This window comes from Malaclemys terrapin, chromosome 1 (genome assembly GCF_027887155.1).
Source record: "Malaclemys terrapin pileata isolate rMalTer1 chromosome 1, rMalTer1.hap1, whole genome shotgun sequence".
NCBI lineage: Eukaryota > Metazoa > Chordata > Testudines > Emydidae > Malaclemys > Malaclemys terrapin.
In genome coordinates, this window is record NC_071505.1 from 15,078,281 (window position 1) to 15,093,114 (window position 14,834).

General features: G+C 42.8%; 1 protein-coding gene across 1 annotated transcript in view; it reads left to right on the forward strand.

Moving 5' to 3' along the window:
* The window catches only part of CAMK1D (calcium/calmodulin dependent protein kinase ID), a 352,953-nt gene that overhangs the window by 317,927 nt on the left and 20,192 nt on the right, over nucleotides 1–14,834 (forward strand). Inside the window, exons 7-8 of the mRNA XM_054016595.1 lie at nucleotides 9,092–9,204; nucleotides 10,964–11,042. Of these exons, the coding sequence (XP_053872570.1) occupies nucleotides 9,092–9,204; nucleotides 10,964–11,042 (192 nt within the window). The remainder of the gene's footprint in view (nucleotides 1–9,091; nucleotides 9,205–10,963; nucleotides 11,043–14,834) is intronic.

Below are 14,834 nucleotides of genomic sequence, written 5' to 3' on the forward strand. Positions count from 1 at the left end.
TTCCCACTGGAGAGAGATTGTGTATTTTATTTCGACTATTCGCATAACTAAAGAAATATAGCAAAACCTTCTGAAAGTGAGGTCATTTTTTTTCACACAGGATCTTCACAATGGGCCAAATCTAAGTCTCAAGGATTTTGGCTAAGTAAGGATCAAGTAAAAACTAGGTAAGGACCCTGGAATTTGGCCCAGAAAGTGGAATTCCACTACAACTCACTGCCATCACAAATTGCATGTGGGATGACTTCGGGACTCTGAGCAGGGTCCTTTCCCATTTTGCCTTGCAAAGCCAGTCCATGCTCTGTGTGAAATCCAAACTCATCTCCCTTCCTGGGCTCTGGCTCTGTTAAACAGATTAACAATAAGATGACATAAAATTCTACTCACACCTTCTCTCCATGCTTGGCTTCTCCTGGGGTTCCTCTCTCAGGGCTGCCCTGCTCACACCCTATATCATCTTTCCCTAGAAAATTGCTGCTATCTCGGATATATCAAGATAGAGGTACTGAACCATCTGGCTCAGTTTGTTGTCAGAACCCACTTATTCCTAACAGGGTGGGGTGTTTCAGTTGAACACTGCCAGCCACATACAGGCTCTTCTCTATGTTCAGCATTCACAGAGTTTCACTCTATGCCAGTTCACCTATTAGCAGGTTCTGTTGCATTGCCCATGGTAGGAGACCTTGGAAAAGTGTTAATATCAGGGATAGTTAATAATAGCTAATCAGCTGGAACAAGAGCTTGTTCTTGTGCTGTGATGAGAGGAACATGCAAATATCTGAATGGAGTGAGAAAATGACTCCCTTAGTTCTGGACTTGTCAGCAGAGCTGACCATATGCAGAGAGTGGAGCACATTCCTCTCGGGGATGGTGCAGTGCAGGCCCTCCTGAAGGAGCTCTGGACGGGACTGCTCCTGCTGAGGGAGAATCTCTCCTTGAGCTCTTTCTTGGGCATATGCTTCTGTATGGCTCCCTAGCACAGGGCAGTATTTAACTGCCACCATCTGTCCCTGCAATTACCTGAAGGCGGAACATTTTTCAGCCATAAACCTCTGTAAACCTAACTTAGCTCTTGTACCTCGGCCAAAGTAATCAGTATACTGTACACTTTAAATGAGTTATTACTCTCGCTAGAGCCGCCTGACAGGACATGCACATGCCTGTTCACTGGAACAGGAAGGAGCGTGCAGACCACAAGAGCCAGGGTTTGTAATTTCCTCAGGACCTTTTTGGTTTGTTTTTTAAGGAGGATACTGGGAAATGCAGGAGAGGGGCCAAGAGCCATGGAGCCTCTTTTATCTAGATCATGGGATAAGAGCCCACCTAAGGAAAGAGAGAGAGATTTCGACCACCCTGTAGACTGGTTAAAACAAAAAGTTAGATAAATAAAAATAGTGGAAAAAAATACAATTGTTGAAATTTATATCAATTTTATGTACATTTTATTTAAATAAGCAGCTCTGCTCCCTGCAGCACAGAAATACAATTCGGTATAACCCACAGGTAGCAAATGAGCCATTCATAAGTTTATATTTCCCTCCCCGTCATTCCCTGCCCTTACAGATCTCACTCTTCAGTCCCAATATTCCAATACCGTGGGGGAAACACCTTTCAGGATGTGGGCCTGAGGCTCCTCAGTGCCCAAGTCTCTTCAGCCCTTTTGAAAATGTCACCCTTAGTGCTCCACGGTGGGTGAGGTAATATCTTCTATTGGACCAACTTCTGTAGGTGAGAGAGACTACAGAAGTTGGTCCAATAAAAGATATTCCCTCACCCACCTTGCTCTCTAATATCCTTGGACCAACATGGCTACAACTACACTGCTTAGCAGTACTGTGTAGCCTGCAAAGTGAACAGCACTCTCCCACTCTGGCATGGAAAGGCTACAGAGTAGAGATCACACAGAGAGAGAGGCTAGAATTCTAGTCAGTTTCTGTTCTGTGTGTAAAGCTTTCCCTTCTACCCTTTGCTGAAGAGCGAAACTGGGTAGGTTCCTTTGTATCAAGATCTCTACACCTGAAGGTAGCTGCACAGGCAAGATAACCATGATGGTATTATTCAGGATGAATAGCTTCCTCTCCGTGTCCGTATCGTGGGGGCATGATCAGTCCCTGTGACTGTGGGCTCTGAGCGTTGATAGTTGCCATAATAATGTAGGTTACGTTAACATTCTTAAGCAGTCATAGAGTTAAGTAACTATGGAGCTTTATCCCAGTTGTCTGAATTATTTTTATTTTATGTTTTCATTGATCAGGCATGTGGCATGTTATGTCTTGTTTAGATGCATAGACAGACTGTTGTGATCATCTAGTCTGACCTTCTGCATAACATAAGCCATAGAATTTCACTCAGTGATTCCTGCATGGAGTCCAATAACTTGTGGCTGAGGTAGAGCATGTCTTCTAGAAACACTTCCAATCTTGATTTAAATGTAAGTGCTTGGCTGGTGTGAAAACATCTTATTGGCCTTTGATGAGAGCACTTGCCCAAATGGGACACCTGTCAGCAGCAGAGTACGTCGGCTTTGAAAGATAAAAGGCCAGATTTCAGCCTCAGTTATACCACAGTAAATCCAGTGTAACACTACAAATTCCTGTGGAGTTACTCCAGGTTTATTCTGTTGTACCTTAGATCAGGAGCTGGCCCAGTATATAAAATCTATCTGTAAAGCAGACTGAATCTTCAGAGTTAACAAAATATCGATAATTTTACTCTCTGTGTTAAGTGGGTTCAAATAACCTTAAGGGCAGGAAGCTGGCTCTGTGTTATAAATAACGCTGCTATTTTATATTTTACAGATTTTTTTTCTCTCACTCCTGTTGGTGCTACAGAGTAATGTTTCAGCTAAATCCTTAGTCTGTTTACAATGGCTGGCTCTCTTGAATTAAATACTTTATTTAGGTTAATCATCCTGGGGGTTAAGAAAACCTTATGAAAGTATTATACGAGTTCTGTATCAGACAGGTGTGTAAAAGAACAATTCACATCGGGGCCTAAAGAGAAGTGTAATTGGGGTGCTTGAATTCTCATCACTTTTTTATGAGCTGCCGCTCTGTCAAGATTTGCTCCATCGTGGGATGGGCAGGAGTAAAGCCAACTTGTTGTGGTCCTCTCTTTCTCCTTAAGATATCGGCAGCTTGGGCCAGCAAGTCAGAAGCAAATTCTTTCTCTGGGAAGGGTAGAAGAGTAATGCTGTGATAGTTGCAGTAGTCTCATTTGCTGCCTTTGTTTCCAAAGGGGGAAAATAATGCCTTTTTGCCAGTCGGATAGACTGAATCTGTTCTCCAGATGATATTGAACAGTGTGTGCAGCCATTAGCAACAGCTGATCTATCACTTTTTAACCATTCTGCAGGAATTCCACATACTCCTACCTCCTTATTTCCATTATACTTCTGTACAACGCTGTGGAGTTTGTCGATAGTGAATTCACCAGGATCATTTTGTGTGTAATGGGTCAATTCATCAGCAGCCTTAATGTCAGGGTGCAAAGAAATTGGAGGTGCATTTCAAGTTCACTCCAGGATGCCTTGCACTCCACTTTCGTATTGATTAGCTGGCCAGAACTGAAGTAGATCACTCTGAGTGAATTACATTTCTCCTCAGTGAGGTCGCGCAAGTGTTTATATTAGGAGGCAACATTGTTTCTGGCAGAAGGTGTGACAATCAGGTTCCAGACACCCCCAGGGGGTCTGAACCACAAAGAATGATTGAATCAACTGATTGTATACAATATCATTGTACTATAAAAGTGTATCAAGTAAGGTCTTTTATGAAAGCCAGTGACACACTGGTGATTAATATAATTGTGACGTGCATGTATTAACACTATATGAGGAATTATGGATAGTCATTGATATTATGCTTTAAAGTCTGTGACCAAACAAAGGGAGAAACAGGTTTTCTTCCAGACGGGAGGGAAGGCAGCTATCTCCCTGTCACCAATGAAATAAAGCATTGTAGAACCAAAACAATGGGCGCCCCATTTACACGAGAGTCAACAGGAGGACGGGAAGTCCATAGGAAGAGAAGAAGAGCAGGGAGTCATCCTGACCGTGGGGGCAAAATAATGAGTTTGGGGAAATATAAGGAAAAGCAAAAAGCCGTGTTGGTATCCGTCATTTGGGGACAAAGGGAGCAATGCCCTCTGATTCTGTGAACAGTGGATCCTTCTGGCTTGAAGGCTGGGGATGCTGGTAGCTTGATGTAATGAGAAAGTTGCTTAGGCCAAGATTGTAGCTTGCTAAAGTTATGTTTCAGTTACTAGACAGCATGTTATTTTTGTAACCAGATCTGTCTCTTTTTCTCTTGCTTAGTATCACTTAAATCTGCATTCTTTAGTATTACTATAAACCATCTCAGTGCTGTTATATTAAAGTGTGGGTCCTCAGTTACTCTAACAGGCTGGGTTGCGCATGGCCTCTTTGGAGGCAGCATACTTAATGATTTCTGTGAGTCCCAGTGAGGGGGACTGGATACTGCAGAGAGACACCTCTGGGAACTGGGGTTCACGGAATGATACTTGCAAGGCAAGGTTTAGACTGGCAGAGTTTCAAGGAGTTGGCTGGTGAGGCAGACAAACCAGTTGGCAAGGACCTGTCACACCGTCTAAGCTCCAGCAAAGCTCTCTCTTGCTGAGGTGGTGTGGTAATACAGTGGCTTACCATTCTGGGCTCCCTGCGAAAAGCATCACAGAAGCTTCCTCCAATGTGATGGCTTTGATTTCCACAAAAGGTTTGCAGTCAGCATCTATTGCTTTATTACAAGCACCCCTGTAGCTTACAATATGTGACCACATATTACTTCTCAAATGAGCCACGCAATGCTTTTCAGTGATGGTTAAGGGATTAACAGAGATCCAGGGCTTCTTGGGCGCTTTGTTTGGGGTCCAGTGATGGTCATAGTGGCATTGATTATGTGGGATCTGAAGTCCTTTCAGGCAGGTTCAGCATCAGTACACTCTGGCAGGGTCTCAGACCTGTTCAAGATTTCAACTGCATCGCGATTTCGAATGCTATCGATTTTTAGGTTAGATAAATCAAATTTTGGTAACCCAATCATTGCTTTGCCTGAGCTTTTTAGTCTAAGACAAATTTGCAGAGATGACTTTATGTTCTTCAGTGGCAAATGGATAGTTTTCAATTACAAGAGATTATCGTAATCAAACATCTTCTTTGTTGGGCCGTCATTACTCCGCCAAGTAAATTGGTGAATTTGCTTCCTGTGAAACCAGGTGTTCATAATGCCAAGCTCATGAGAAACACATAACTGTAAAAAGTGTTCACCATCCAGGGTAACAGGCCCAGTAACGTTTTTTCATGCTTTACTCAAATTATCAACAATAGCCTTAAATTCACCTAGGAGGGTGACGATGTCGTCATTCAAGGTGGTTCACAGAAGATTGCTGAGTTGACTGTAGAACTCTGTCTTGTCTTCATCAGAAGCTTCGTTGGTTGGAGCATAGCAAAGAATAATTGTCCATCTTCCATGCTTACGCTGGTGCTGGGCTTTGAGTAGGTGACTGGAAATTGGTTCAGACGAAGAGATCAGTTTGCATATATGACGTTTAAGGAGGAGACCCACTCCTTCCTTTCTCGTGTCCTGAGCACCTGACTGCATAAGATGATAGTTGCCTGTTCTTTCTTCCCCTCTATCTTTAAGGTGGGTTTCAGTGAGGCCAATGATTGGCATCTTTAACCTGGACATTTTTCTAATGAGCAGCTTCTTTGAGCCTTCCTTATTAAGGGTTAACACTTTTTCTGTTCAATACATAAAAGACCCCTACTTGTGAGATTAATTTTTAATATATCATAAATCACATTGATCTGAGGCAAACACATTCATTACTTTCATAGCAGTTGCTAGCCCATCCGACCCTAGGCATGGGTCCTGTAGGCAAAGATGAGAACCCCGGGATGGGCTCCACCCAGTCTGGCAGAGCTGGTGTTGCCCTGTACAGTGCATTTAGCACAGAAGGTTAGACTGCCTACCAATGAGACGTGGCGGTACAGTTGAAGCAACAAGTGCAGTACCAAAACTGAAGCTGCTCAGATGAACACCTCAAATACTCTGACAGGGAGTCACTCTGGTTAATCTTGAAACTCGTAGTCCTCCCTGACAAGCTGTGTAGAAAGTTCCTTCTCTTGCATGACTCCTCAAGTTGCATTCTTGTAACTGGGAAGAGAACTGCTTTCTTCCGAATTAGGTTGGGTGTTCGACTGAGTTGCATTGCCGCCCCAGAACTCTGCAATAAGCCACGTGCTTGAACAGACACTAAGTAAATGCATTTTAGGCATGCGTCTTGATGATAAGCCAGTGACATAGCGCTAGTCGTCAAAGCAATGCACGAGCTGACTGCTGTGCTTAAAGCCCCAGAAAGCTCAGCTGCAAAAGTCAGCCTGAAAATAATTTGGGGGCAAAACCAAAATTCTTCCTGTTAGTAATTCTGAATGCACTGCAGGCTCTAGCATCTTAGTGGGCAACCTCCCAGTCAAGATTGTTGGTGATTTCACCTCCCTCGGCTCTGTTGTTGGTAACATGGGCTTCACCGAGAAAGAACTTGAAGACATCACTGCAAAAGCAGCATCAGTAATGGAGTGCTTCATCGAGAATGTCTTCTGCCAATTGAACACCCTGATAAGGAGAGAGACAAAGCTGCGGATATATGGTCAGTATTCTGATCGATGGGACTGAAACATGGCCTCCACTGTCAAGATTAAAAAGATTAATTCAGTATCATTCAGATTAAGCATCTTTGAATGATCAAAAACATTGAGTGGTAGAAATTCAAGCCAAATGAAGATATCTGTTTTCTAACTAAACAGGTCCTGTGCTCTCAAACAGATACCCAGTGCTCTCAAAGGTGGTATGGTCTTTTGTTCCAAATGCCTACCAACTTCTCTGCTATAATCATCTTCAACTTTGACCCAATGAATGCAGGATGGAAAAGACCTCCTCAAACACAGTGGCCGGACAGCGTCAATAAACACCTGTTCCTCATAGGTGTAACGTGCCAGATTTGACACAGGACAGAACATTATGGAAGCACATGGCCCCTACACTACTCAAGTGACAGCATGAGAACTAACCTAACCTAAAGATAAGTGATGAAGATTGGTGCAACTCAGTGCAGACATAGTAGTTGGAACAGAGCAGATAGAAAGGTCCTGTGTTACTGTGAGCAAAAGCACAATTCTCTTAAATGCTGGATCAATCTCCAAAGTACATTTCTCATTTTACAATTGTGGTGTTCAGACCTGTATGTAAAACAAGACAACTGGGGAAAATCTTTGAATGCTTTAATTAAAATGCCACTGCTCATCTGGTCTAACTATGCAGACAATGTTTTATGTATGCTAACATTCTAGTTATCTTAGCGCTAAGCTTCCAAAATGTCTAGCTATAAATACATAGGGCCAGGAGAATTGCCTAAGTAAAGATAAAACAAGGATTCCAGGATTGGATCTTTTTTTTTTTTTTTGTTATATGGATGCAAAAGATCAAGCATTAAATTATTTGTAGTTCTTTGTCAAATATACCTTGTTAGCATCTAGATACCATGAGGGCTGGAGCTAGATAAATATGCTAGGTACATAGGGGGAGGGATGATATGACACCTACAAGAAATTAGCCAACTAATAATGAGTAGGTTGAGACGCATTTGGGTAGAGCTAGAATGTATTTATTTAATTTTAAATGTATATATAAAATTATCTATATTTTGAGTGTATTCACCCTCCCTTGCCCTTTATCAGTATATTGCTTTCCCCCTTAAATTGTAAGCTCTTTGGGGCAGAGACTGTGTAGGCAAACAGTGCCTAGTGCATTGAGGGTACTATCCAAATCCAAATAATAATGATTGATAAGTACAGCTTTTCTTTAGCAGTGATTCAGGAGTTTTATTTTCTGTGGGACATTAAGAGTAAGATGGGATGGATGGGCAAAGAACCTTCCCCTCATAGCTAGTGCCTCTGGCACAAAAGGGAGGGCGCACCTGCACTATCGCTGGGTACATGAATGGCAGCTCGTGTAGATGTATCCACACTAGCTGTCCTCTAGTTAGCTTGCTAAAAATATCAGTGAGGACGCCACGGCACAGGCTTCAGCGTGGGCTGCCCACACAAATATATGCCCAGGAGGGCTGGGCAGTCTTATGCAGCCGGCACTGAAGCCTGCGCCTCCACACCCTTTTGAGTGTTTTTGTGTGTATGTGTTTTTTGAGTGCTGTTTTTAGCAAGCTAACTAGAGGACAGCTAGTGCGGGTGTGTCTACATGAGCTGCCACTCACGCCCCTGGCTGTAATGCAGATGTACCAGAGAGTGCTCAGGGCTAGTCCTGATTCTGCCTCTACCTTGCCCCAGCCAGCAGAGCTTGTTACAGGTGCCATGCTTCCTTTTTGCGCTCCAGAGTTCCAAGGGTAGGGCATGCCTGCCAGCCTAGGGAGCCTCTGCACTGTCACCAGATCGGAGCTGCCTGGGCCCTAAACCACTGGAAGGAAGTCGATTTAAATTGTGTGTGGACCGTTTTGGGGGCCAGAGACTTCAGAAGGGCTAAGGAAGGCTATGGAGAAAGGTCCCAGCTGTGATAGAGGCTGTGCCGGGGGTTCTGATCTCTCTCTGCAACATGGAGCAGCACTCCATGAAAACTTCCCTCCCTCATAGGAGCAGGGATGGATAAGGGGATCATGGCTATTGTGTCTGATCCTGTGGGTCCATTGGCCAAATGCCCCCTGAAAAGGGAGCCGGGGGTGGGGGTGGAGCACAGATGCCTCTGCAACTCTGAGGCTGTAGTAGCCGCTGTGCTGGGGTTTCCATGGAGAATTCCTGAATAAAGTCCATCTTCATTTGTGCTTCACACAAGGGTCAGGATTGGGCCTTCAGCAATCAGGACTCTGTCTGTAGCTGCAACAAGGTACTTGCTCCTGACCAAAGACAGCATCTATTAGAGAAGCACGTGACTCTTTTGGGAAGCTTGAATGGTGCCATGTATTTCAGTCATGATTCACGAATATGAATTCCTCTTCCTCATTTGTTACCTTCTCCCCAGAAAGCGATTGAAGTGCTTCACATCCCCTGATATGTTTTGTTTATTAGGCTCTGTGGATATCCTCCATTTTATGATGAAAATGACTCCAAGCTCTTTGAGCAGATTCTTAAGGCGGAATATGAATTTGACTCTCCATATTGGGATGACATCTCGGACTCTGGTAAGGAGCTCATTTAATTGCAATAGCCACGTCTTGCACATTCCTTCATATTACTAACGTCTACCATGCATACTTTCCAAGGGTGAAATTTGGATCTCCATAGTATGCCTAACTCCTATTAACTTGAGGTCAGAGGGAACTATATGTTCAACTGAGGGCAGGATTTTAACCCAAATATTTTTTAAGCATCATGGGAAATTATTTCTTTGAGAGCCTCAAATTAAGTCCTGTCTCCTCCCAGCATCAGGCATAAAGCACCCAAACTTGACTTGTAGAGAAGACCATGAAATGAGAATTAGTATTCAGCCCCAAGAAAACAACATACTTTCGTTTTTCCAGCACATCCGAATAAAATGCACATTTTCATCTGTCTCCAATAATAGAAAACAATTCAGCTTTTTTTCCTGAATGTGTATTGCTGGTCAGATTGATGAATCTGTGCAGTGTAAACAGGAAAGAAGCAAACCCAGGAAATCAATGGCTTCCAAATGAAAATGGCTAAAACAAGGAAAGAAAAATCCCATCAATCCCCTGGGAAGGGAGGGCATGCGGTCTAATAGTTATAGCACTAGGCTGGGAGTCAGACGTTCTGGATTGATCTGCCAGACTTGCTGTTTAACCCAGGCATGTTATTAAGGTATTTGTACACTGGAGTTGGAGGTATAATTTCCAGCTTGGACAGATGTACAGGTGCTATTTCTGATCAAATGAGCATGTTAAAAATATCAGTGCATCCGGCACGGCACAGCACAGGTGGCAGGGTGGGCTAGCCACCCAATTATGTACTGGAGTCCCAGGCCGGATTGTGCTTGGGGCAGCTAACAACTTCCTAGTACTACAAAATTTCATACTGTGTACATCTGGTGCCCAGATACCATGGTGATCGTAGAAATCCATCCAGAAGAAGATTTAGGGAATTTAGGACAACAAAGCTGAAAGTCAGTGGGACTTTTCCTGAGAAATCCCCAGAGCGCTTTTGGGAATCTCCCCCAAATAGATCAGATTAACCCCAGAAGCCTAAATCAAGCCACTTTATTCCAAGTTTGGCTTCTCAGCCAGGCACTTGGGTCACATTTTTCAGGTTACCCCAGATACCTTTGATGTCCTCCCTTCAGTGGTCTTCTCTCCATTGAAAAGTCTCCTGAACACACACTGCTTCAAGCCCACGTGAGCTGATCACAGTCACCACCTATCTTTCTTATATTTAACAGCAGCCAAAACATTAACAGAACCACCCAGATGTGACTTGACTGAAATGAGTAATCACAGGCTCTGTAACCCTCCTTCTTCTTCTCCCCATCCCCTCCCTACTTTTGGTCACCCTCACTCATGGCGTCACATTTAAAATGTAACACACAAATCCTTTGGGGCCAGTGACTGTGTCTTCTGTGAAGCCGCTAGTTTACTTCTGGGGAGGCCTATTAAATAATTATTAAATGGTTAAAATAGGAATGTGGAAACTTAAATATCTGTCTGACCTCCTTAATGCAGAGTTGGAATGCTCAGTCCGTGCGATCAAACTTGACTAATTGACTCCTGTGTCTTTATTATTATTATTGATCTTGCCTATTGGGCTAGTCTTATGAATGGCACACTTCATTTTGATGAGGGTCTTGTCTGAGTGGGCGGGGGAAGGGGAAGAAAGTCATTGTGTCATACACCAGTGTCATTAAGACGAACCTTTAAATACCACTGTGTGTCCTTGCTTCTCCAGGCATCAGCCCAATTGCTTTTGCTTATTTTATTTTATTTTTTACAGCTAAAGATTTTATTCGGAACTTGATGGAGAAAGACCCTAACAAAAGATATACCTGTGAGCAAGCAGCCCGGCACCCATGGTAAGCAACTAACACATGACTTCTGTTGCAATGACCTCAAGAAATGAGACTTTTCTTTAATTTGTGCATACGGGGGGGAATGTTTGCTCCACCGTGCCGTATACTAGCCTTTGCTGAGTAACTTATTGCTGCAACCCCTGTCTTTGGCCCCTAGTTCTCCCTGCTTGTTCCATTGTATCTGAAATTAGGCTCTGAACCTGCCAAAAGTTTTAGCTTGCCAGCAGTCCCATTGAAATCCTTGAATAATTAGCTAATTGCTGCTCTCAGTTACTTATACTGCTGCAGTGGGGTTGCATCAGCATGAATCAATGCAGAATTTTGCCATTTTGCTAAAACTCAGATTGAAGTCAATGGGATGTGATTAAAGTTAGCCATCTACTTACTTCTATGGCCCTCATCCAAGTAGCGTCTGAGCACCTAACAACTACTGAAAGACTTTACCTCACAACACCCTAGTGAGACAGGGAGATATCATCCACAATTCACAGGCACAGCGTAGACTAATGATATGTCTACACTGCTTTAAAAAAAGGTATGTTCTTAACTGGAGTTCGCTAATCTGTGTTAAAATAGCAGTACAGACACAATTTGGCTAACAGCTGAAGTTCAGCCCAAAGACTCCTCCTCAAGTGACTATGTTTCACTGCTATTTTAACTGAAGATAAGATCACACTTCTTTTGGCAGTGTAGATATACAACTAAGTGACTTGCCCAAGACCATGCAAGAAGTCTGTAGCAGAAGCAGGAATTGAACCCACATTTCCTGAGTATTAGGCCAGTGCCCTATCCATTAGGACAGTGGTTTTCAAGAGGGGCATGTGAGCGCTCGTCAGGGCGTACATGAGAAAAATCCTGTAGTGGCAGACAACGCACTTTATTTAATCAGACTTGGCAATCTAATCATAGGTATAATATGACCCTATCTCAGATGGGAGTATGTGGTAGACTTCATTATTTCGAAAGGGGTACGCAGCCTGAAAACCACTGCACTAGGCCATCATTCTAAGCACTCAGGGGATCAGGGTTTTCGATACAAGTCCTTTTGGGCAGGCATGTTTGTACTGAGAGATGCTGCTTTTGGGGATTGTACAATAATGACAATAATTGCAATGGAAAGGATACTGGAATCAATGACAGTAGAAATCCTTTTCCACTTAGGAACATCACAGCTACTGAAAATATCACTGCATTCTGTGGTTTCATAAGGTTGGATGGAACACTGACCAATGTGTTTCCTCAGCACCTCAAGTTCATCCTGCATGTACCCTTAGCCATTTATAAAGTTGCTGAGCTTGAACAATAATAAGTTCAATAGCTTGATTTACTGCAGTACTTGTCCTGTAGGGGGATTGGAGCACAATGGGCCAAGTTCTGCACTCAGTTACATTGGACAACCCCACTGCAGCAGTGTACTTGAATGCAGGATGCAACCAAGTTACAGCACTGTCATAAAATGAACATGCAGAGATGTTAACATAACAGTCACTTGCTTCATGTATCTGCAACATGGAAATTCAAAAAATATGCTCTGATCTCTGCTCCCACTGCAGACTTGAACATGGTTCTGTAGCACACTTGTCTAGGTATCTGACTCTAAAATTGGATTTGATGTATAATAATCTTGTAGCACAGTTTGCAAATTATGTAGCTTGGGTGCACACCACGTTATCCATTTAAAAAGCATGTTAAGTTTCAATAAGGCTTAAAAGTGGTAGCATGGAACAGATTCCTAGATTAGGATTCAGGGTGTTTGGTACCCTTCACTGAAGTTCATTGGTTTGTCTGCATTTTGTTGTTACTTTAAATTCTGGGACAGAAGAAAAGGTAGATTGTCTCCAAGTTTTTTACAGCAGAACACAGGAGCTGTAGCGGACTATGACCACTTGCTGATTGTCTGGGCACAATGCGCCTTGCAATACCCTGTGTTTATAAACGTGTGACTGATGCTGCTTTCATTTACATATAGGAAAATTATCCCCCACTACCTAGCAGTAGATTGTGTAATGGTATGGGATGTAACCTGATGTTCATAAATCAGTGCAATTCAAAAACATGCTTCTTGCTATGCTGGTTTCCTTGCTGATTGCAATGTCCAAAAATTAGGATCATGGTTTGCTCCTCTAGTTAACTAGTGACTTGTGATGCAGGTCAATGAATTGTGAATGTATAGAAAGCAAGTGATAGTCCTGAAAACCTTGGTATAATGGCACAGAGTTATCATAACTAGAGTACCACATCAGGCAATGACTGCAGGCTCTCACAATAGCTGTGATTACAGTTAGATTGAGACTCAGTCTTTTCAATCAAAGGGGCAAAAACAAGTGGAGAAAAGAGCAATATATCTCTTTTCTAATAATAAAAAATGACATGAGACATGGAGGATGTCACGCAAATAATCTAGGAAATTGAGATTATTTGTCTTCATCCTCCCACCTACCCACTACCATAAATACATTGCATATGTAAAATATTAGCAAGATCAATGGCCGGCATCAATATGAATGAGAAATGTGGAGAAGTCAAAACATAAATCATTGCAATTCTCCTCTGTCCCATCAATAACAGTACCTATCGTCTTGGTAACAAAAAGGAAATTTGGGAAACTGTTTGTAGTTTTTGGGAAGGAAAAAAAGTGTTTTCGAATTATATCATTCTGAGCCTCAAGAAATTATACAATTGATAGAAGTGGATATTCCAAAATAGAGTAAAGAACCAGAAATGCAACTCCCAGCGGAGAATTGGGTGACCTTTTATATTTCTGAAGGACAAATTTTCCAAAACGTTATTATCCAACATACACAAAATGTACAAATCCAAGTCTTGGCATGGTAACATTGCTGTTGGTTGCTGGACTAAAATAAAGAAACGTGGCAAGACGAACACACAGCTGCTGACCCCTACCAATGGAGCAGGAAGATAAAAAGTGTTGTCGTTTTTTGTTTTTGTTTGTTTGTTTGTTTGTTTGTTTGTTTGTTTTTTGCAAGTCATTGCCAGAGGCCAGTAGAAAATCATGGACTGCTCCATAAGTTTTGCTGTTTTCCACAGAATCCAACCTTCTGTCTAAAAAAAAGTTTTTCAGTCATTTCTGTTGCAGAGATGCTGTTCTGCAAGTGTGGCTTTTCAAGGCAGTGGTTTATTTATAAGGCCCTTCCTAGCTATGTAAAGCATCGCTGAATCCAAGTGTGACAGGCTGCCCCCCTTCAAGGTGCCACCTGATGTGCTGAGATACCACTGAGCCCACCTGTTCTGCCAGCATGGGCCCCCTTTTAACCTGTCTTGCTGAGCCAAGCTCTTAAGCCTCCTCTAGCACACACACAGGCAGGGCCACACCCAGCTGCAGAAAGACACTGAGATCAGCTCTGGGAAGATTCAGCTTAAAGGACTTGTCCCAGCACTCAGGTGTCCTCCTCCCTTAGAGTGCAGACCCAAAGGTATATTGTCTTGTGCTATATAGAAAGATCTACACAGCGCAAGCTCATAAAAATTCGCCCTCTTCCTCTTATTCCAGAGACAAGGTAGTTGAGGTAATATCTTTTACTGGACTAACTTCTGTTGGTGAGAGAGACAAGCGCTTGAGCTACACAGAGCTTTTCTTCAGGACCTGAAGATGACCAGTGTAGCTTGAAAGCTTGTCTCTCTCACCAACAGAACTTGGTCCAATAAAAGATATTACCTCACCCACCTTGTCTCTCTAATATCTTGAGACCAACACAACTACAACTACATACGTTAGTTATCCCAAGACTGCATCTACCCAGACATAGCTCACTTCAAAGTGTGCCTATGACTTTA